Source organism: Oncorhynchus nerka, linkage group LG22, assembly GCF_034236695.1.
Source record: "Oncorhynchus nerka isolate Pitt River linkage group LG22, Oner_Uvic_2.0, whole genome shotgun sequence".
Classification (NCBI taxonomy): domain Eukaryota; kingdom Metazoa; phylum Chordata; class Actinopteri; order Salmoniformes; family Salmonidae; genus Oncorhynchus; species Oncorhynchus nerka.
Genome location: NC_088417.1, coordinates 65593022 through 65615868, shown reverse-complemented (window position 1 = coordinate 65615868; position 22847 = coordinate 65593022). Strand labels below are relative to the sequence as shown.

The 22847-nt window shown below is 41.1% G+C and overlaps 1 protein-coding gene across 3 annotated transcripts in view; it reads left to right on the top strand.

The window, feature by feature from the left end:
• The window catches only part of LOC115105509 (delta-sarcoglycan-like), a 325069-nt gene extending 304752 nt beyond the window's left edge, over positions 1-20317 (top strand). For all 3 annotated transcript variants that reach the window (XM_029627635.2, XM_065007320.1, XM_029627634.2), the window contains exons 7-8: positions 17472-17595; positions 19227-20317. In XM_029627635.2, the coding sequence (XP_029483495.1) occupies positions 17472-17595; positions 19227-19406 (304 nt within the window). In that variant the 3' untranslated portion in view covers positions 19407-20317. The remainder of the gene's footprint in view (positions 1-17471; positions 17596-19226) is intronic.
• The last annotated feature ends 2530 nt before the right edge of the window (positions 20318-22847 follow it).

Below are 22847 nucleotides of genomic sequence, written 5' to 3'. Positions count from 1 at the left end.
CATGTAGTTTTATAACCCAGCCCTAGCCTGTGGTTGACCAATTAGAATCCCTTGCAATAAAACTAGCCAATGGACAAATGACAAGTATCCTATTTCAGAAGACATATTCCTCTCATGTCTCTGAACCATTGATCAATAATTCCCTATTACAGAAAAAACACTATTTCCCTTAATCGTTATTACTCTATTGACTTCTTGTCCTTTTGACCTCTCGTCCTCTGTCTCTGCATTGTGTTTTTATCTTCATCTTCAACATATCTTCAACATATTCATACACTCCCCTCTAGACCATTTAAAAAATAATGTATTTTTAGAAAACAATTAAAAAACATGAACAAATAGACAGTATAAAAAACATTAGCAGTAAGCATAAAATCATTCTCATTAAACACCTTGCATTTCTATAAAACACAAAGGGCACACAGTACTTGCTGTAACAATAAGAAATTGATTTCCAAAAAGTTATAGAAAATAAGTATTAACAGGTTTAATGATGATGTCCCGATTCCTACCACATCCTGTATTAGGAGGAAACTCACACACACAAAAAATAACAATTGTCTGCAAGACAATATTCAATCATCCTATTGGCAAGGTAATAATTCCCCAAGTCCTTTAAAAGTGCTCTTCCACAATGGTATCAGTCCCACATAGATAACTGTTGGAAATTATGTTCTGACAGTCTGCCAGTAGTGAGAAATTCTTCTTCCGTTCCACTGGTTGCACTTCACCGGTGATCTTGTATTATTTCAGGTACAGTCCTTAAATCGAAGGATATTGCTGCAGCCTCAGACGATAGATTCTCATAACCTGCAACGAGGGAAACAAAAAGTGAAAGTAACATGTCCTGGTTTTAAGACAAATTCATATTTCATAGATTTCCCTATGTAAGCATGTCCCAATTTTCAGGAAAACGTTGGACATTTCACCGAGATATCCCTAATATGAAGACTGCGGTATACAACATAGAAGCTTATCAGGTTCTGCTCATCTTACTATGCTTCTTCACCCGAGATTGGTCCCCGTTTCCTAATCAATCAGTTCTTTATTCTCCGGGCTCCACTTTGTCATCAAAATGGACAACCTTGCAATGAATGATATGTATCCATTGTGATTGCCCCTGTACTTTTACTGCTGAACTCGTTATGAGCAAAACTTGATAAGGACCTTCGCATGTTGGCCCTAATGTGTCTGTTTCATATTTTTTTACCCATCACCCACTGTCCTGGTACTACATCATGTTCCCCCTTGGGAGTTATTCCCCACGCCTCTTTTAATTGTCTGTCTGCTTCCCCTACTGTTGTATGCAATAGTTAAGCATTGTGTCACTCATGAAGTGAACGTCTGCTTTTCTCAAATCTAACGTGCCTGGTATTATCACATTGTCCATTGTAGTAACTAACAATGCCCAGCCTGCCTCACACCCCCTCCACAATGCTTGAACCATCTGTGTGTAAGATAAACTCAGGTTTTTCCAACGAATGACTATAAACCCATCAGAGAGCTGATCCTAAACCAACTCACAACAGTCGTGTTCAAGTAATGTGGTATCTGTAGGATACATCAGAGTAGCTGGATTACATGGTGTCTTTTCAACTATACCCATGTCCCATAAATCTTTCATCTTTAGTAGCGTCCATAGCTTCCTTGCTAATGGGATATTGTTTTGTGCAAGGTGGGGCAACACCTGTCAAGCACACTGGTTCCATATCCCAAGTTCCACACAAATTTTTCTTCGTAGTACAAATAGGATGGTTCTGAACTGTAGAGCCCTGCAGTTGTCTAATTTGCCACGTCACCTTTCCTTCAGAAAAGTTTAATGTAGAGTCAAGTTGCATAATAACATCAAGGCCTAAAAATAGGTTGTTCAAATGAGCCTATCCACACCCCTGCATCAATCTTCAATGGACCAATAGAATTTGATAATGGTTTAGTCTGTTTCATATATGTCACCCCCTACTCCTGTGGCTCTCATCTTCTTGCCTGTGTACTGAGGACATACATGCCTTGCATAAGATATGGGCAATATAGTGACTCCAGGACCCGTATCTACTAAAAAATCTACTGCAAAGTTGTTAACCATCATGTTCCCATATATTCCATCCAATTTCAGCTGAGATGGGACGTAGAGGGAGTCCATTAGTTTACCTCCACAGCATCCAGAAAAATCTGCTGCTGAGCCGGAGAGAGCTTCTTAAATTTCTGCATCAGCATTGTGTCGTTGGGGCTGTTGTCGTGATTCCATTTTCCCTTAGACGTACCCTGCTTCTCCTGGTCATTCCTCATAAGAACACGTTTTCTTTCCGACATTCTCGTTGCCAGTGACCAGAAATCCCGCAATAATGACATACACCAGGTTTCTATTTTACTGAACGAATAATGTTGTTGGTTTCACTCGGAACCTGCACAAATCTGATAACAGCAGGTTTATTATGTTGATTTGTATTTGTATTTATTATGGATCCCCATTAGCCATGCTGCCAAAGCAGCAGCTACTCTTCCTGTGGTCTAGCAAGATTAAGGCAGTTTATACAATTTTAAAAACATTACAATACATTCACAGATTTCACAACAGACTGTGTGCCCTCAGGCCCCTACTCCACCACTATCACATATCCACAGTACTAAATCCATGTGTGTGTGTGTGTGTGTGTGTGTGTGTGTATGTGTGTGTGTATAGTGTGTGTGTGTGTGTGTGTGTATATGCATGTGTCTAAGCCAATATTTGTGTTGCTTCACAATCCCTGCTTCTTCCATAACATGTTTTATTATCTGTTTTTTTAAATACAAATTTACTGCTTGCGTCAGTTATTTGATGTGGAATAGAGTTCCATGTTGTCTGGCTCTATGTAGTACTAGTACTGTGTGACTCCCGTAGTCTGTTCTGGACTTGGGGACTGTGAAGAGACCTCATGTGGCATGTCTTGTGGGGTATGCATGGGTGTCCGAGCTGTGTGCCAGTAGTTTAGACAAACAGCTTGGTGCATTCAACATGTCAATACCTCTCATAAATAAAAGTAGTAATGAAGTCAATCTCTCCACCACTTTCAGCCAGGAGACATTACCATGCATATTATTAATATTAGCTCTCTATGTACATCCAAGGGCAAGCCGTGCTGCCCTGTTCTGAGCCAATTGCAATTTTCCTATGTCTTTTTTTGTGGCACCTGACCACACGACTGAACAGTAGTCAACGTGCGACAAAACTAGGGCCTGTAGGACCTGCCTTGTTGATAGTGTTGTTAAGAAGGCAGAGCATCGCTTTATTATAGACAGACTTCTCCCCAGTACTATTAGTTTTAGAAATATTTAAGGCTAACTTACTCCTTGCCACCCACTCTGAAACTAATTGCAGCTCTTTGTTCAATGTTGCAGTCCTTTCAGCCGCTGTAGGATCTGATGTGTATAGTGTTAGGTCATCCGCATGCATAAACACTCTGACTTTACTCAAAGTTAGTGGCATGTCGTTAGTAAAAATTCAAAAAAGCAAGGGGTCTAAACAGCTACCCTGGGGAATTCCTACTTCTAACTGGATTATATTTGAGAGTCTTCCATTAAAGAACACCCTCTGTGTTCTGTTAGACAAGTAACTATTTATCCACATTGTATCAGGGGGTGTATAGCCATAACACATTTGTTTTTTGATGTCTCTGTCCAGTCGTGACAACTTGTCAATGTTGTCACCGTAGTTGTCTCTCCCAGTCATTAGTTGTGGAAACTATTTTTTTCCCCGCAAATCATCATGTATGGATTGCATCAGCTGATGAGTGATTACCCTCAATTCCTCCAAAAATGGGGCATCTTCATCTTCCATGCCAGGTAACCCACTGTGTCTAACCACCTCTGCTCTAAACATTTCTTCAAAATCAACAAACGGTTCATTCAGTTTTTGAACACATTTGGTTATCTCTGCCCTATTGGTACCCTTAAGGAAAACATGGATGGCTCTCCATCCATTGGCCACATCTTGCTTTTCAACACCCACAGCTCTATAAACCTTTTCATCAAGTACACCATGTTCGCGGTTGTTCAGACCAAAGGCTAGTAACTGTAACCCATCATGAAGATGTAGATTGTAGACTTTCTTATAATACTTCAAATGGTCTCACGTTTTTATACCCAATTCTCGAGGATGTTTCAAAGTTTTCGACCATTCATCCAACTGTTTTGGAGATGCTGATTTATGTGTGTTTACTGTCACCGGAGGTTTCTCTTTACTAGCTTTTACAGTCTGTGTTCTAGTTGGCCTAAGACATCGTTCGTCACCGCTGTCAGACTCAAAGCCAGGCAGTGCTGACCAGATGCTTGAAACCCGATCATTCTTGCGCGACTCAGCCTGATGATGGATTGAAGGAACACATGGTCCTCCACATGTTGGAGCCAAGTATGTTTTCACGACCCTTGCCTGTAATTGTTGAATTTCTTCTTTCAAGGTTTTGATTTGTGAACAAAGAGCTTTCAAACTATCCTTATCTCTCTGCAATGTCCTGTCATGAGCTGCAACATCGAGACCATCCTGACTGGTTGCATCACTACCTGGTACGGCAATTGCTCGGCCTCAGACCGCAAGGCACTACAGAGGGTAGTGCGTACGGCACAATATATCACTGGGGCTAAGCTTCCTGCCATCCAGTACCTCTACACCAGGCGGTGTCAGAGGAAGGCCCTAAAAATTGTCAAAGACTCCAGCCACCCCAGTCATAGACTGTTCTCTCTACTACCGCATGGCAAGCGATACTGGAGTGCCAAGTCTAGGACAAAAAGGCTTCTCAACAGTTTTTACCCCCAAGCCATAAGACTCCTGAACAGGTAATCAAATGGCTACCTGGACTATTTGCAATATGTGCCCCCCCAACCCCTCTTTTATGCTGCTGCTACTCTATGTTTATCATATATGCATAGTCACTTTTAATTATACAGTCATGTACATACTACCTCAATTGGCCTGACCAACCAGTGCCCCCGCACATTGGCTAACCGGGCTATATGCATTGTGTCCAGCCACCCGCCAACCCCTCTTTTACGCAACTGCTACTCTCTGTTTATCATACAGTTGAAGTTGGAAGTTTACATACACATTAGCCAAATACATTTAAACAATTCCTGACATTTAATCGTAGTAAAAATTCCCTGTATTAGGTCAGTTAGGATCGCCACTTTATTTTAAGAATGTGAAATTTCAGAATAAAAGTTCAAAGAATAATTTATTTCAGCTTTTATTTCTTTCATCACATTCCCAGTGGGTCAGAAGTTTACATACACTCAATTCATATTTGGTAGCATTGCCTTTAAATTGTTTCCCTTGGGTCAAACATTTCAGGTAGCCTTTCACAAACTTTCCTCAATAAGTTGGTTGAATTTTGGCCCATTCCTCCTTACAGAGCTGGTGTAACAAAGTCAGGTTTGTAGGCCTCCTTGCTCGCACGTGCTTTTTCAGTTCTGCCCACAAATGTTCTATAGGATTGAGGTCAGGGCTTTGTGATGGCTACTCCAATGCCTTGACTTTGTTGTCCTTAAGCCATTTTGCCTCAACTTTGGAAGTATGCTTGGGGTCATTGTCCATTTGGAAGACCCATTTGCAACCAAGCTTTAACTTCTTGACTGATGTCTTGAGATGTTGCCTCAATATATCCACATAATTTTCCTGCCTCATGAAGCCATCTATTTTTTTAATTGCACCAGTCCATCCTGCACTCAAATTATGTCAATTAGCCTATCAGAAGCTTCTAAAGCCATGACATAATTTTCTGGAATTTTCCAAGCTGTTTAAAGGCACAGTCAAGTTAGTGTATGTAAACTTCTGTCCCACTGGAATTGTGATATGGTGAATTATAAGTGAAATAATCTGTCTGTAAACCATTTTTGGAAAAATGTCTTGTGTCATGCACAAAGTAGATGTCCTAACCGACATGCCAAAACTATAGTTTGTTGACACGACATTTGAGGAGTGGTTGAAAAACAAGTTTTAATGACTCCAAGTGTATGTCAACTTCCGGCTTCAACTGTATATGCATAGTCACTTTAACCATATCTACATGTACATACTACCTCAATCAGCCCGACTAACCGGTGCCTGTATGTAGCCTCTCTACTGTGTCTTTTTACTGTTGGTTTTATTTCTTTACTTACCTATTGTTCACCTAATACCTTTTTTGCACTGTTGGTTAGAGCCTGTAAGTAAGCATTTCACTGGATGGCCTACACCTTTTGTATTTGGCACACATGACAAATAAACTTTGATCTGATTTGATTCTCCCAAAATAATTTCTCATCCCGTTTTCTTAATTTGGCTAATACAGTTAAAGACCACCGTGTCTTTGTCAAGAAATCGACATTCTCCGTATATTTCCCCAAGCTTTTTGTATATCAGACAGATTCCATATTCCATCTTTGTCAATAATGATGGAATATTTATTTATTATCTCTTGCCTACACTTCTCTACTTTGAAATGGTTCTTCATATCACTAGACAGTGAATTTAAAAGGAGCTGTTCTGCCCTTTTCTAGAGTGGTTTTCTCTCTTAACAATGGCGTTATATTAACTTCAAAAGCTGTATAATATATGTCTCTATCTTTATATATTTATTTAACCCCAAAATATGTATATACAGTGGCGAGAAAAAGTATGTGAACCCTTTGGAATTACCTAGATTTCTGCATAAATTGGTCGTCAAATTTGATCTGATCTTCATCTAAGTCACATTAATAGACAACCATAGTGTGCTTAAACTAATAACACAGAAAATATTGTATTTTTCTTGTCTATATTGTATACATAATTTAAACATTCACAGTTTAGGTTGGAAAAAGTATGTGAACCCCTAGGCTAATGACTAATTGGAGTCCAATCAATAAGACGAGATTGGAGATGTTGGTTAGAGCTGCCTTACCCTATAAAAAACACTCACAAAATTAGAGTTTGCTATTCACAAGAAGCATTACCTGATGTGAACCATGCCTCGAGCAAAAGAGATCTCAGAAGACCTAAGATTAAGAATTGTTGACTTGGATAAAGCTGGAAAGGGTTACAAAAGTATCTCTACAAGCCTTGATGTTCATCAGCCCATGCTAAGACAAATTGTCTATAAATGGAGAAAGTTCAGCACTGTTGCTACTCTCCCTAGGAGTGACTGTCCTGCAAAGATGACTGCAAGAGCACAGCGCAGAATGCTCAATGAGATTAAGAAGAATCCAAGTGTCAGCTAAAAGACATACAGAAATCTCTGGAACATGCTAACATCTCTGACGAGTCTAAAATACGTAAAACACTAAACAAGAATGGTGTTCATAGGAGGACACCACGGAAGAAGACACTGCTGTCCAAAAAAAACATTGCTGCACGTCTGAAGTTTGCAAAAGTGCACCTGGATGTTCCACAGCGCTACTGGCAAAATATTCTGTGGATAGATGAAACTACAGTTGAGTTTTTTGGAAGGAACACACAACACTGTTTGTGGAGAAAAAAAGGCACAGCACACCAACATCAACACCTCATCCCAACTCATCCCAAAGTATGGAGGAGGGAGTGGTGGAGGGAGCATCATGGTTTGGGGCAACTTTGCTGCCTCAGGGCCTGGACAGCGTGCTATACTTGACAGAAAAATGAATTACCAAGTTTATCAAGACATTTTGCAGGAGAATGTTAGGCTATCTGTCCACCAATTGAAGCTCAACAGAAGTTGGGTGATGCAACAGGACAACAACCCAAAACACAAAAGTAAATCAGCAACAGAATGGCTTCAACAGAAGAAAATACGGCTTCTGGAGTGGCCCAGTCAGAGTCCTGACCTCTATCTGATTTGAGATGCTGTGGCATGACCTCAAGACAGCAGTTCACACCAGACATCCCAAAAATATTGCTGAACACAAACAGTTTTGTAAAGAGGAATGGTCCAAAATTCCTCTTCTCTGTTGTGCAGGTCTGATCCGCAACTACAGAAAATGTTTGGTTGAGGTTATTGCTGCCAAAGGAGGGTCAACCAGTTATTAAATCCAACGGTTAACATACTTTACCACCCTGCACTGTGAACGTTTATACGTTGTGTTCAATAAAGACATGAAAATGTATAATTGTTTGTGTGTTATTAGTTTAAGCAAACTGTTGTTGTCTATTGTTGTAACATAGATGAAGATCAGATCAAATTTAATGACCATTTTATGCAGAAATCCAGGTAAATTCGAAGGGTTCACATACTTTTTCTTGCCACTGTATATACACTGCTCAAAAACATAAAGGGAACACTTAAACAACACAATGTAACTCCAAGTTAATCACACTTCTGTGAAATCAAACTATCCACTTAGGAAGCAACACTGATTGACAATACATTTCACATGCTGTTGTGCAAATGGAATAGACAACAGGTGGAAATTATAGGCAATTAGCAAGACACCCCCAATAAAGGAGTGGTTCTGCAGGTGGTGGTGACCACAGACCACTTCTCAGTTCCTATGCTTCCTCTGGCTGATGTTTTTGTCATTTTTTGAATGCTGGCGGTGCTTTCACTCTAGTGGTAGCATGAGACGGAGTCTACAATGCACACAAGCGGCTCAGGTAGTGCAGCTCATCCAGGATGGCACATCAATGCGAGCTGTGGCAAGAAGGTTTGCTGAGTGTCAGCGTAGTGTCCAGAGCATGGAGGCGCTACCAGGAGACGGGCCAGTACATCAGGAGACGTGGAGGAGGCTGTAGGAGGGCAACAACCCAGCAGCAGGACCGCTACCTCCGCCTTTGTGCAAGGAGGAGCAGGCGGAGCACTGCCAGAGCCCTGCAAAATGACCTCCAGCAGGCCACAAATGTGCATGTGTCTGCTCAAATGGTCAGAAACAGACTCCATGAGGGTGGTATGAGGGCCCGACATCCACAGGTGGGGGTTGTGCTTACAGCCCAACACTGTGCAGGACGTTTGGCATTTGCCAGAGAACACCAAGATTGGCAAATTCGCCACTGGCGCCCTGTGCTCTTCACAGATGAAAGCAGGTTCACACTGAGCACATGTGACAGTCTGGAGATGCCGTGGAGAATGTTCTGCTGCCTGCAACATCCTCCAGCATGACCGGTTTGGCGGTGGGTCAGTCATGGTGAGGGGTGGCATTTCTTTGGGGGGCCGCACAGCCCTCCATGTGCTCGCCAGAGGTAGCCTGACTACCATTAAGTACCGAGATGAGATCCTCAGACCCCTTGTGAGACCATATGCTGGTGCGGTTGGCCCTGGGTTCCTCCTAATGCAAGACAATGCTAGACCTCATGTGGCTGGAGTGTGTCAGCAGTTCCTGCAAGAGGAAGGCATTGATGCTATGGACTGGCCCGCCTGTTCCCCAGGCCTGAATCCAATTGAGCACATCTGAGACATCATGTTTCGCTCCATCCACCAACGCCACGTTGCACCACAGACTGTCCAGGAGTTGACGGATGCTTTAGTCCAGGTCTGGAGGAGTTCCCTCAGGAGACCATCCGCCACCACATCAGGAGCATGCCCAGGCGTTGTAGGGAGGTCATACAGGCACGTGGAGGCCACACACACTACTGAGCCTCATTTTGACTTGTTTTAAGGACATTACATCAAAGTTGGATCAGCCTGTAGTGTGGTTCTCCACTTTAATTTTGAGTGTGACTCCAAATCCAGACCTCCATGGGTTGATAAATTTGATTTCGATTCATAATTGTTGTGTGATTTTGTTGTCAGCACATTCAACTATGTAAAGAAAAAAGTATTTAATAAGAATATTTCATTCATTCAGATCTAGGATGTGTTATTTTAGTGTTCCCTTTATTTTTTTGAGCAGTGTATATTTATATAGCACCTTTTAAGGACTCAAACCTCTTCTAGAACACAAAATGTCTCTGTAGGGCCTGGCTACCCATCAAACTTTTGTTCACTTCAAAAATCTCGTTGAAGACTTACATTAACCACACCTGTAAAAATTGCTACTCAACTATCAACTCACTTCTATTCAAGAAGAAGGTTTCACAAAAAGAAAGGACTCTAGCCTTTTAATAGAGGACTTGAACCCCTATAATAGAAAACAAAGACAAAGGCCTCAAACCTTTTCATAGAGAACAAAGGATGTCTGTAATAGAACAAAGGATTTGAACCCTTATACATTGCAGATCCATATCAATGAGCATTTAGAGCCACATGGAGCGTAAGCCACAAGCCTCCACCAACATATTATACGATACTATCTCGCTACCACCAAAACATGTAGGTACACACACACACATACACATTCATTGAAGTGTTGGGGAGGAAACAATAAGTGTACTTTGAGAGCCGGTTGTGTTTAAATTGCAGAATTGGTGAGGTCACTAGTAATCTCTCTTAAAATAATAGAATAGACAGAAGAAGATCTACATGCACACCCACAGACATACACATATAAACACACACACATATACACACACAGACACACATACAGTTGAAGTTGGAAGTTTATATACACTTAGGTTGGAGTCATTAAAACTTGTTTTTCAACCACTCCACAAATTTCTTGTTACCAAACTATAGTTTTGGCAAGTCGGTTAGGACATCTACTTTGTGCATGACACAAGTCATTTTTCCAACAATTGTTTACAGAGAGATTATTTCACTTACAATTCATTGTATCACAATTCCAGTGGGTCAGAAGTTTACATACACTAAGTTGACTGTGCCATTAAACGGCTTGGAAAATTCCAGAAAATGATGCCATGGCTTTAGAAGCTTCTGATTGACATAATTTGAGTCAATTGCAGGTGTAGCTGTGGATGTATTTCAAGGCCTACCTTCAAACTCAGTGCCTCTTCGCTTGACATCATGGGAAAATCAAAAGATAAAGAAAAATCTAAATCAAATAAATTGTAGACCTCCACAAGTCTGGTTCATCCTTGGGAACAATTTCCAAACGCCTGAAGGAACCACGTTCATCTGTACAAACAATACTACGCAAGTATAAACAACATGAGACCACGCAGCTATCATATACCGTTCAGGAAGGAGACACATTCTGTCTCCTAGAGATGAACGTAATTTGGTGTGAAACGTGCAAATCAATCGCAGAACAGCAAAGGACCTTGTGAAGATGCTGGAAGAAACAGGTACAAAAGTATCTATTTTCACAGTAAAACGAGTCCTATATCAACATAACCTGAAAGGCCGCTCAGCAAGGAAGAAGCCACTGCTCCAAAACCGCCATAAAGATACCAGACTATGGTTTGCAACTGCACATGGGGACAAAGATCGTACTTTTTGGAGAAATGTCCTCTGGTCTGATGAAACAAATGGAGAACGGTTTGGCCATAATGACCATCGTTATGTTTGCAGGAATAAAGGGGAGGCTTGCAAGCCAAAGAACACAATCCCAACCATGAAGCACGGGGGTGGAAGCATCATGTTGTGGGGGTGCTTTGCTGCAGGAGGGACTGGTGCACTTCACAAAATAGATGGCTTCATGAGGAGGAAAATTATGTATATTATTGTATTATTAATATATATTGAAGCAACATCTCAAGACATCAGTCAGGAAGTTAAAGCTTGGTCTCAAATGGGTCTTCCAAATGGACAATGACCCCAAGCATACTTCCAAAGTTGTGGCAAAATGGCTTAAGGGCAACAAAGTCAAGGTATTGGAGTGGCCATCACAAATCCTTGACCTCAATCCTAGTGTCCATAGTGTACCTATGATGAAAATTACAGGCCTCTCTCATCTTTTTAAGTGGGAGAACTTGCACAATTGGTGGCTGACTAAATACTTTTTTGCCCCACTGTATACACACCCCCAGACACACACTCACTTCACCTTCCACCTTACCCCCTAAAAGAACTTAGTAAAGCCACAGACACAGAACTTCTCTCCCTCCCCCTGGCCCTGTCAGAGTGAGAGGAGAGAAGGCAACAGTGGGCTTACCCTCGCTGACAGGTGACACTGGTTATCAGCCCTGCCACCATGTACAGCGAACATTCTGACACCCATCAATCAAAAGGAACACACAGTTCTCTCCCACTCCCTGACATCACCTCAAATATGTATTTATATACCGGGTTCTTGACATAGCTCACTCTAATATATTTACTGATGTACGTATGATTCCTACTATATCTTGTGTAAATTCATTTGGTGTAGATACATATAGATTGCATTTGGATTACTGTTACAGTGCTATTTGGGTTGTTAATTGGAGAAAGAGTGGAGAGAGAGACAGAGAGACAAGCAGAGAGTATTCCATGACAAATGTATAATATTGCTTCCAGAGATATGACTTTGTGTGATGACTCATCCATCATTTATGGCGCTTTTGAAATGATCATTTAAAAACGTTCTGTCAGAAAAGGACAGATCACTTTGAATGATGCTCCGAAGCTCCTGCATACAATTCCCAGTGTAATTGTTGGTTGTAGGCTAGGGCTTTTTCTTCTATTTATGCATTATTTTATGACAAATGGCCAATTGAAATTGAGATATGGCCTAAACTATCCAATTACATTAGAAAGAGGGGTGAGCACAGTGGAGCATGAGTAAAAATCTAATCTTTACGTAATGTGTAGGAATCCTTGGCAGGTAAGAATTCAGGATCCCACCATGTTCTATTTTGAGTGTCATATTCTCCCAATCCCTGCAAATGTTATAGAATTTGACCAATAACCATCATCATATCTCTATGGTTGATGTTAATGTGTCATCCATAGGACATGTCCTTCTATTGAATGCATTTCTCACTTATGGCAGTAGAAAGGAGGTCAGGACTATTTGACAGATGTCCTGACCCGTTCTCTACACAGATACAAACAAAACAATATGACGCCTAGCCTGAGAGCAAAAAAGCACCACAATAACTCCTTGAACATGGAATGTGCTCTCAGGAAGTAATGTGACATTAAGCCATAAATGGCTTTCTTTGAAAACGGAGCTGCCATTTATCCAGATTTATTGTTTGACCGCTATAACTGTTTTACCTTTGAGCAGAGTTTTGGAGGTAATTTGTAATCATTAAAACAAATGCTGTGACTGTAGTTGTGAGTGCTGACCCAATGGGGTCAGCACTCCCATCCACACTACAATAAGCCCCAGACCTGTCAGACAAACCACCACCTTTTAAAGTATATATTTATCAGAGTAATTGATCCTTCGCTAAACCCTCCCCAGAGTTTTAGGGAACCAACCACAGTACTCAAATGGATAGCAACTGTCGCCTGTAACGTCTGCATCCAACTCACACTCTCAAACACGTAGATCCCCTGAACGCAGCTCACATTCCAGCCCCCTTTCCAGCTCACACTCTCAAACACGTAGATCCCCCTGAACGCAGCTCAATTTCCAGCCCCCTTTCCAACTCACACTCTTAAACACGTAGATCCCCTGAACGCAGCTCACTTTCCAGCCCCCTTTCCAGCTCACACTCTCAAACACGTAGATCCCCCTGAACGCAGCTCAATTTCCAGCCCCTTTCCAACTCACACTCTCAAACACGTAGATCCCCCTGAACCCAGCTCACTTTCCAGCCCCCTTTCCAGCTCACACTCTCAAACACATAGATCCCCTGAACACAGCTTACTCTCCAGATCCCAATCACCTGAATTCTGATCACCTGTTCACACAACTGTATATGTCATTATCACATACTATTTACTTCAGTTCTTTGCACCCCATCATTGTAAGGTATTGCTTGTTTTTGATACACTTCTATTCGGAGCACTGTGTTTAGTGTATGGTAATCTTCCTGTGTACTGTGTTTATTCTCTGTGTATGGTAATCTTCCTGTTACAACCTAGTTTTTTACTAGCCTTTTCCCTGCCTCACTAACTTTTTGGACCCAGCTACCTTTCCTCCTGTGCCTATTCTCTGCCTGTACCAGCTTAGCCATATCATTTCCTGTTATCAACCTATTGCCTGATCTCAGTGACAACGTTACTAGATTGTTTTCCCTGCCTGTACTATTGCCTTTTTGGACCCAGGAGATACATTCATCCTCCTGTGGTCCTTTCCAAATTCCCAAAACACCTTGGTCAGCGCCTCTGTGATCCTGAAACCAGCTGCTCTGTCTCCCATCATGTTTTATTTTCCTCCACATCTGAGGCACACAGCACACCCCGTTTGAATACACCCGGCTGAGGCTCCAATCATTTTTTCAAAAGAGCATTTGGGCTATAAGCCAGTTTTCTGAAAGGGCAATGGCAAAAACTCCCTGGTTTAAAACAATTTAATTGCACTTACAGTGCATTCGGTTAGTATTCAGACCCAGTGACTTTTTTCACATTTTGTTCCGTTACAGCTTTATTCTAAAATTGATTTTTTTTTTTAAACTTTTCCTCATCAATCTACACACAATACGCCACAATGTCAAAGCAAAAACATAGAAATGTTTGCAAATGTATATTCCCTTTACTCAGTACTTTGTTGAAACACCTTTGGCAGTGATTACAGCCTTGAGTCTTCTTGGGTATGATGCTACAAGTTATCCTCTCAAGCTCTGTCAGGTTGGATGGGACCGTCGCTGCACATATATTCTAGTTAAGGACATTCAGAGACTTGTCCCGAAAGCCACTCCTGTATTGTCCAGGCTGTGTGCTTAGGATCGTTGTCTTGTCGGAAGGTAAATATTCACCCCAGTCTGAGGTCTCGAGTTCTCTGGAGCAGGTTTTCAAGGATCTCCGTTCATCTTTCCCTTGATCCTGACTAGTCTCTCAGTCCCTGCCGCTGAAAAACATCCACACAGCATGATGCTGCCACCACCATGCTTCACCGTAGGGATGGTGCCAGGTTTCCTCCAGACGTGACGCTTGGCCTTCAGGCCAAAGAGTTCAATCTTGGTTTCATCAGACCAGAGCATCTTGTTTCTCATGGTCTGAGAGTCCTTTAGGTGCCTCTTGGCAAACTCCAAGCGGGCTGTCATGTACCTTTTACTGAGGAGTGGCTTCCGTCTGGCCACTCTACCATAAAGGCTTGATTGGTGGAGTGCTGCAGAGATGGTTGTACTTCTGGGAGGTTCTCCCATCTCCACAGAGTAACTCTGGAGCTCTGTCAGAGTGACCATTGGGTTCATGGTCACCTGACTGACTAAGGCCCTTCTCCCCGATTTCTCAATATGAATTTATTTTCTTTGCATTATTCTAGATCTGACAACACTGCATCCTTTTGGTTATTTTGACCAGTTGCCATTTTCTGCAGATAAATGCTCTAAATGGCAATATTTTTATTTGGAATTTGGGAGAAATGTTGTCATTAGTTTTATAGAATAAAACAACATTTTTAATTTTACTCAAAAACATACCTATAAATAGTAAAACCAGAGAAACTGATATTTTTGCAGTGGTCTCTTCATTTTTTCCTGAGCTGTATATACATATATATATATATTTTTTAAAATTTTAACAAAAATTCTAAAACCTGTTTTTCTCTTTGTCATTATGGGGTATTGTGTGTAGATTGATGAGGACTTTTTCCCTATAACCTTTAGAATAAGTCTGTAACGTAACAAAATGTGGAAAAAGTCAAGGCGTCTGAATATTTTCCAAATGCACTGTATGTTACAGTAACTAACATGCTTGTGCTAGGTAAATGGTCATTTGGAACACAACTACAGGATCAATATGAGTGTTGGTATATAACCTTCACTCATTCACTAGCAATGTGACAGCCAGGCTTATATGGGCATTTGATGAAGGAACACTTTGTCCATTAATGAAATCCTTGTGCAGGGGAGACACAAAAAATGGAAGAGTCTAGTGATGAAAATAACCACACATCCCTCCACCAATCATCTGTGCTTTGATTTAAGGGGAAAATGTTTGATATTTCCAATTACATTCTTAGATGGTGAACATCTCCTAGATGTTAAACACATCTCCTTAATGTTAAATACAACATATCCGTTCACACACTCTTCATTCATCTTCATCTCAGTGTACAACTTAAGACCCATTTATACCTGGTTCTAACATGCGTCCTTTGTCCTGATCTTGTCCACATTATGATTGTGCCCATCTTTTCAGACGTGTCTAGACATGATATTAAAATGTGTCTCTTTTCCATCCATGCTGACAGGACTTCCTGGTCCCTCCCTGTATGCAAGTTACTTGATATATTTAAAAATATATATATATATATATATATATTATATTAGTTTACTTTAAGACACATTGATGCCATAAGTCAATGGTCAAAAGAAGCATATTAGCACTAGGTATAAAAATGGCATTTTTTTCTCTCAATGGCTGAAGATTGCATTGTGATAACAGTTACATGGCCTCTCATTTAACACCTGGGGTGTAATTTAGGGTTGTGTCTCAGTCGCTAGATATGTAGCCTGTTTTGACATCCTGCCCACATTATTTCCGACTGCCTGAATCTTATAAGTGTTTATTGATTTCCCAGTGTCATTGCACAGCATTCGGTGGCCATTATGTTCTTATAATAATAACCCAGGCCCCTTTGTTGTCTTTTCTGTCCTCTTTTTTCCAATGTTAACAAGTCAGATGGCAGTAATAGCCTAGAATATTATAATATGATATATTTAAGCAATAAGGCCCAAGGAGGTGTGCTATATGGCCAAAATACCACAGCTATGGGCTGGTCTTAGGCACGACACATCGCGGAGTGCCTGGATACAGCCCTTAGCTGTGGTATATTGGCCATATATCACAGACTCCCGAGGTGCCTTATTGCTATCATAAACTGGTTACCAACATAATTAGAGCAGTAAAAATAAATGTTTTGTCATATATGTGGTATACGGTCTGATATACCATGGCTGTCAGCCAATCAGTATTCAGGGCACGAACCACCCAGTTTATAAAATATAATAATATGATACAGTATATAACATAATAATACAATACTAGAATATAGTCAAGTAATATCACAGCAATATGAAAGGGACATTTGATATAATTCAAGATCCTTCATCTAGCATTCATCTCCCTCCCCTTCATTATTTAAATGTTTAAGTAAGGTCAACCAAACCCGTTTGATATGAATAAAGAAGACAGCTACTTATTGGAATATAAATGCTGCTAGTTGTTTGTTTGGCCATGTGATCGATTCTTCATTTCCTTGTTGGGCAGCGGCTGAGGCTGGCAGGGGCCAGAGAAAAACTTCACCTGCAGCCACAACCTCTTATCCTAGATTACTGTCTACTGTCTCCATATCTTCGTTCCAGGCTCTGGTTCATATCTCCATTCACTGACTGAGGAATAACAACACTCCCCAGAAGTTGTACTCTGATATGAGATCCTGAGACAATGGAAGCCCGTTATACTATGAACAACAGACACATGTTATTGTATGAAGAAAAACGATTAGCAAAAGTCATGATGTAGTGAGTACACCTGACACTTTCACTTGCTGTTTGTTTTTCTGTTTGTGTGTCATGTGTTTCAGTAACAGCAGTCGTGGCTACCAAGGGGCATAATTTTTCTGTTTTCTCCCAGGCTCTATCTTGGATATTCTTTACTATATATTGTCATTGTTGGAATTGTCTCTTCTCTCTCTTCCAGGCTGGAGTCTCCCACGCGGTCTCTGTACATGGAGGCCCCTAAAGGAATCCAGATCCTAGCAGAGGCAGGGGACATCCAGGCCACGTGTAGAAGTGACCTACGCCTGGAGTCCAAAGACGGAGAGGTAGGGGACCCATTTTCCCAACTTTTATAGTTTCATCTTTCCATCCTCCTCCCTTAAAGTAGTCACTGATCTAAAGGATTTCACTCGATAGCTTTCATTTTCAAGTTATATCAGATCAGTTCATCACTGATGTCATGAAGGAAGGAGGTCAGGAAGGAAGTAAAGCTGCATTAAGAGTTCTCACACTGTGTATACTCTACATCTGTATATCTGTCTGTCAATATTATGATGTGAGGAAAATGTGAATGAGGGTAAAACTTCATTTGTCCTATTGTTGCCCTTGTTCCGAAGTTTAATAAGAAGACTTAACAGAATCATGTGACTAGATGATATAACACATAAACAGAGGCCCCTCTCCATTTTATGGACTTGATGTGACTTATATCAGACATTTTAGTGCTTTGCTATATCTGTCTGTGAGGTGTCTGCACTCACACTCCATTTGAGAAGCCTTCCAACTGTCCATGTGTCACCTGCCTGATGTGTGGACAGACACCTCACAGACAGCTCTCGCTCTCTAGGAGCCCCTTGACACTTCCAACCACAATTAGTGGTGAGGTTTGCCAATTAGAGACCTGCCCATCCCCCAACCTTTCTCTCACTGCAGAGATTTGCTCAATAGCAGATGTGTGGAGAAGTCAGCTGAGACTCCCTGCTTAAGTGTTCCAGGTCATTTGATGGGAATGCTTCCCCCAGGTGCCTGATAATGACTCCTTTTACCTTTTTATATATGGAGCAGTTCCACTCCCGGTCGGGCAAATATACAAGCCCAGTCCCGGGAGGGCGAGGGGGGTTAGAGAGATGGGATTTAGACTGGGTGGATGGTAAAGTTGGGTGGAAGAGAAGAAATATGATTTCAAATGGTAATGTCAAATTAAAGTTAGAAGTTATTGCTGGAATTGATAGGTACACTCTTAGGAAAAAGGGTTCCAAAAGTTTTTTTTTCGGCTGTCCCCATAGGATAACCTTTTTGGTTCCAGGTAGAACCCTTTTGGGTTCCATGTAGAGCCCTCTGTGGAAAGGGTTATACATGGAACCCATAAGGTTTCTACCTTGAACCAAAAGGGTTCTATGTGGACCCAAAAATGGTTCTTCAAAGGGTTCTCCTATGGGGACAGCCGAAGAACCCTTTTAGGTTTGAGATAGAAGAAAAGGTGGTACGAGTGTAGCTTAAACGCCTGGGTATAGATTTGTTAATCTTAAATCATGAAGGAGCGCTCAGAGATGAGTTAGGTGTGTGACCGTTAAGAGGTTATTGCCTGTAATGGCTTTGTTAGCCGATAGCCACTTTTCTTCAGCCCAGAAGCATGGCAGAAATGCCTTTAGCAAAATGTAGAGTTGTGTTTTGTTTTCTACAATGAACAGATCATGCAAACCAAACAGATCTACAGTATATTGTCAACAGTGCTTTGAGTGATCTATCATCTCAAGCTCATTATAATTGTCTTGTTGTTAGGTAGAGGAGGCTATGCTTGGTGATTTTTGAACAAATACATGGGTGGAGTCACACACACAGTTCTCTCTCTCTCTCTCTACTCTTTCTTATTAACTCAGCAACCTACCCACCTACACATACTGTAAGTAAATAAAAATCCCTCTGCCTTTATCTTCCCTTGTCTCCTCTTGGTCAGATCAATCTGGACGCACGGAGGATCAGGCTGCTGCGTCTGCCGGAGGGCAAGGCCTCTCCATCGGGGACCACCTCCAGACAAACTGTCTATGAGGTGTGCGTCTGTCCCAATGGAAAACTCTTCCTCTCACAGGCCGGGAAAGGCTCCACCTGCCAGATCAGCAACAACGTCTGCCTCTAGAACACATACACACACAAAAATATGCAAACACACACACACAGAAACATTTGCACGCACACACACAAGCACTGAAACATACACACACATACATGTATACTGAAACACACACACACATTGAAACACACATACACACGCTGAAACACATACACATATAGATCATACCGACACACATTGTTACACACACACACACACACACACACACACACACACACACACACACACACACACACACACACACACACACAGACAGAGAGACAGAGACACACACACAGAGAGAGAGAGAGAGAGAGAGACACATACACAGAGACACACACACACAAAGTGTTCTGTCCCTCCTAACAACCCTCTGGCAGAAACTGAGAGGGATTCTCCTGCGATTTACAAAGAGACACTCAGAGTGACAATGTTCTGTTCGCTGTCCTGAAGACAATTTCAGTACCAGAATCACTAGGGTGATCACCCACATTTAGAAACCCTGCAATATCCTGCCATTTTACACTCTTTGCTTGAAGTCATCTACCACACATGTGGTGATAGAAGGCTCATTGCTATTTTGTTCTATGATTATTTTTTTCCAGTTTGTTAGCAGTTCTAACGAATATTGTCTCTTGTTTTGAAACATGAAGTGTGTGCCAATGGCATTTTCTTTTGTGAATGATTTTGATTGTCAATGTGTCAAGCTTGGTAACACTTGCATATCATGTCAATTCACGTAAATGTCGACTTTATAGAATCATGAAGAGAACAACAGCAGCACAGATTTTTAACCCACACAGCTAAGGGAACATTATGGTAAACATTGAGTATATCTCAATATATACCAGAGTATATACTGTATATATACCATAAATACCATAGAGAGCATATCTGCAAATCTGTGTATGTGACCAATAAACGTTGATTTGATTTGATGGAGATGTGATGGTCTTCATAGGTGATCACCCTACCATTTCCTCGTACTGGGACTGAACCATTGTGACCCACTCTGTTCAAAGAGGGGAAATTGTGCCTGTGCCTTATATCAATGCACTTGTGGCAAGGAGAAGCACATCACACAGACTTTCATTTGTTAATGAGTACATTCGATTTTTCCTTTCGGTTAAATCCGCTTTGTGTGTAGAGGATGGGAATGCAAAGATATCTGATTCACCCAACTGCATGCACCCACACCTTTCTCCTCTTTTTCAGTGGTTTAATCCCTTTGACAATAATATTTGGGCCAACATATTGGTAAACACATGTTTTTTTATATAGTTTATTTGTAAATACACAATCACATCTGTGTGTGTCAAGGACATATCCTCGATAAATGGAGAATATGCTCTTTTGCAAATTCAAGCTTTTATAATATCATGTGTTTTTGTAAAAAAAAAAAAAAGATTGAATAAGTAAACATCTTGATATTCTACAGGTACGCATGTATAGTGTACAATGTTTGCCTTTTGGGAGAAGTGATATTGCTTTTTCGTTATTTTGGTCCTCTTCTTTGTGTGAACTTCTCACATGCTGAGCTCAATAGTACATATGAATCCTAGCCCATTTTGTTTGGCAGTTGGGGGTGAGGTCTTTGCATTCCTCGTGTGTTGTGTGGAATTTGTTCTACTAAAAGCTTTTTTTTTTTGCCTTTTATCGACTGTGTATTTGGCTCTACTTGTTCAATGATGCTCAGAGTAACCGACACACAAACCAAAAAGTGGAGGGGCCCTTACTATGACTTGATATGTAGTCATCTTGTACAGTACTCATTGAGTACTTGTCCTTAGCTCCCATACACTGCAATCCTCCTGAAGCAATCTGAAGTGAACAGTGTCTGTGTTCAAGTTTATTAGAGAGAAAATGGATGTACTCAAGTCCACTTTGCCTTGCATCGACGTCCTCTTCCTTTACTCCATTTCAATGGGGCTGTTTGCCTCAGCTTAGACCACTCGTTATAAGTGCAGCATCCCTGCTGAGGAAAGCAATACAGTCTTCAGGAGGGTTTTTACAGCTGGGTTTTTACAGCTCTGTCAATGTTGTGCTACTGTATATTCAAGAGATGTTTTGTATTGGCTCTGTAAAATGTTTTTTTTTCTCCACATAAAAGCCTTTTATTAATTTAGATTTCAGACGCACACACTGTAAAATGCCACTGAGTATTGCTGATAGTATATAATAAACTAAATGTCAAGATGACTGAAGCATTTCCCCAGGCATATTGAATTTGGTCTGTTTTATACAGTTATTGTTGTCTGAAAAGCAGATCAGTTGACCCAAACTACAGCATTCTTATATTTCAGTGTTCTGCACCATAGAAAAGTTATGACACAGACACACACAAAGTGTACAAACCTGAGTGTGTCCAGTGCTAATTGACTAGATCAGAGGACTGTATCAACACAACTCAAATTAAGTTTAACTCCCCTTTTCCTCCTCATTATAGTGAGACAGACTGTCCAGAGTGTTTGATGTGTGTTTTGATTGGTTAGGAACTGGGCAAATGGCTGCCGTGAGCCTCATTAGCAAGTATTTGCTAAGTGCCCGGTCACTGGTTGCCTCTGCCACAACCCCAATAACAGACTAAGGATTGCAAAACATTAAAAGCGGCCCTAGTCCTCTACTACTCTCCTGTCCACTGCACATACATGTCATTCTGACTCCAGTTATTAGATTGTCTCTGTTTGTAATTATAAAACAGCGTTTCCAAACCCCAATCCTCGAGTACCCCAACAAACTCACCTGATTCAACTGAGGGCTTGATGACTAGTTGACAAGTTGAATCAGGTGTCCATGTCCAGGGTTACAACAAAAATGTGTGCTGTTGGGTGTACTTGAGGACTGGAGTTGGGAAACACTGCTCTAAAATAAATACTGATCAATGACAGTGCTTCTGGGTACACAAACGAATAACCACTATTATGGAGGACTTCCTGTAGAATTATTCTAACGAGAGACACTGTTAATCATTGCCTTCGTTCAAGTCTGTCTTCTGGCCTACTGAAAGAAGATAAAGGATGGGGGATGGGGGACTTTAGAATCAGATTTTCCAAAAGTGCTTGATCAACACAGTTCACACTTAGCTTCAGAAGGATTATCTAAGACCCTTTACATGTTTTGTGAGAATTTCCCTGCAACTATAGCAGAAAAGCAAACTCAAAAGTCTCATAAGGGTCCATCATTTGACAATAGCTACAGTATGTTTCCTTTAAATGGTCCAGTGATTTTTGGTCAACATTTAGAAAGTGACAATTGCCTGCTGGGGTGCATTTCTATTAAACTTTCTTAAAAAAAAAGTTGTTTCCATTACCCATTTAGGAAAATTGCGCATTAAGAAATTGGCGACAGCCTGTATTCCCTTCCACCTATTTGTTTTATTTCTCAGGTTGCCCGCAAAAGCCAGCATGGATAGAATGCAATAATTAACTAATATTTGCCATATTCTAATAAAAAATGATCATGTGCCAA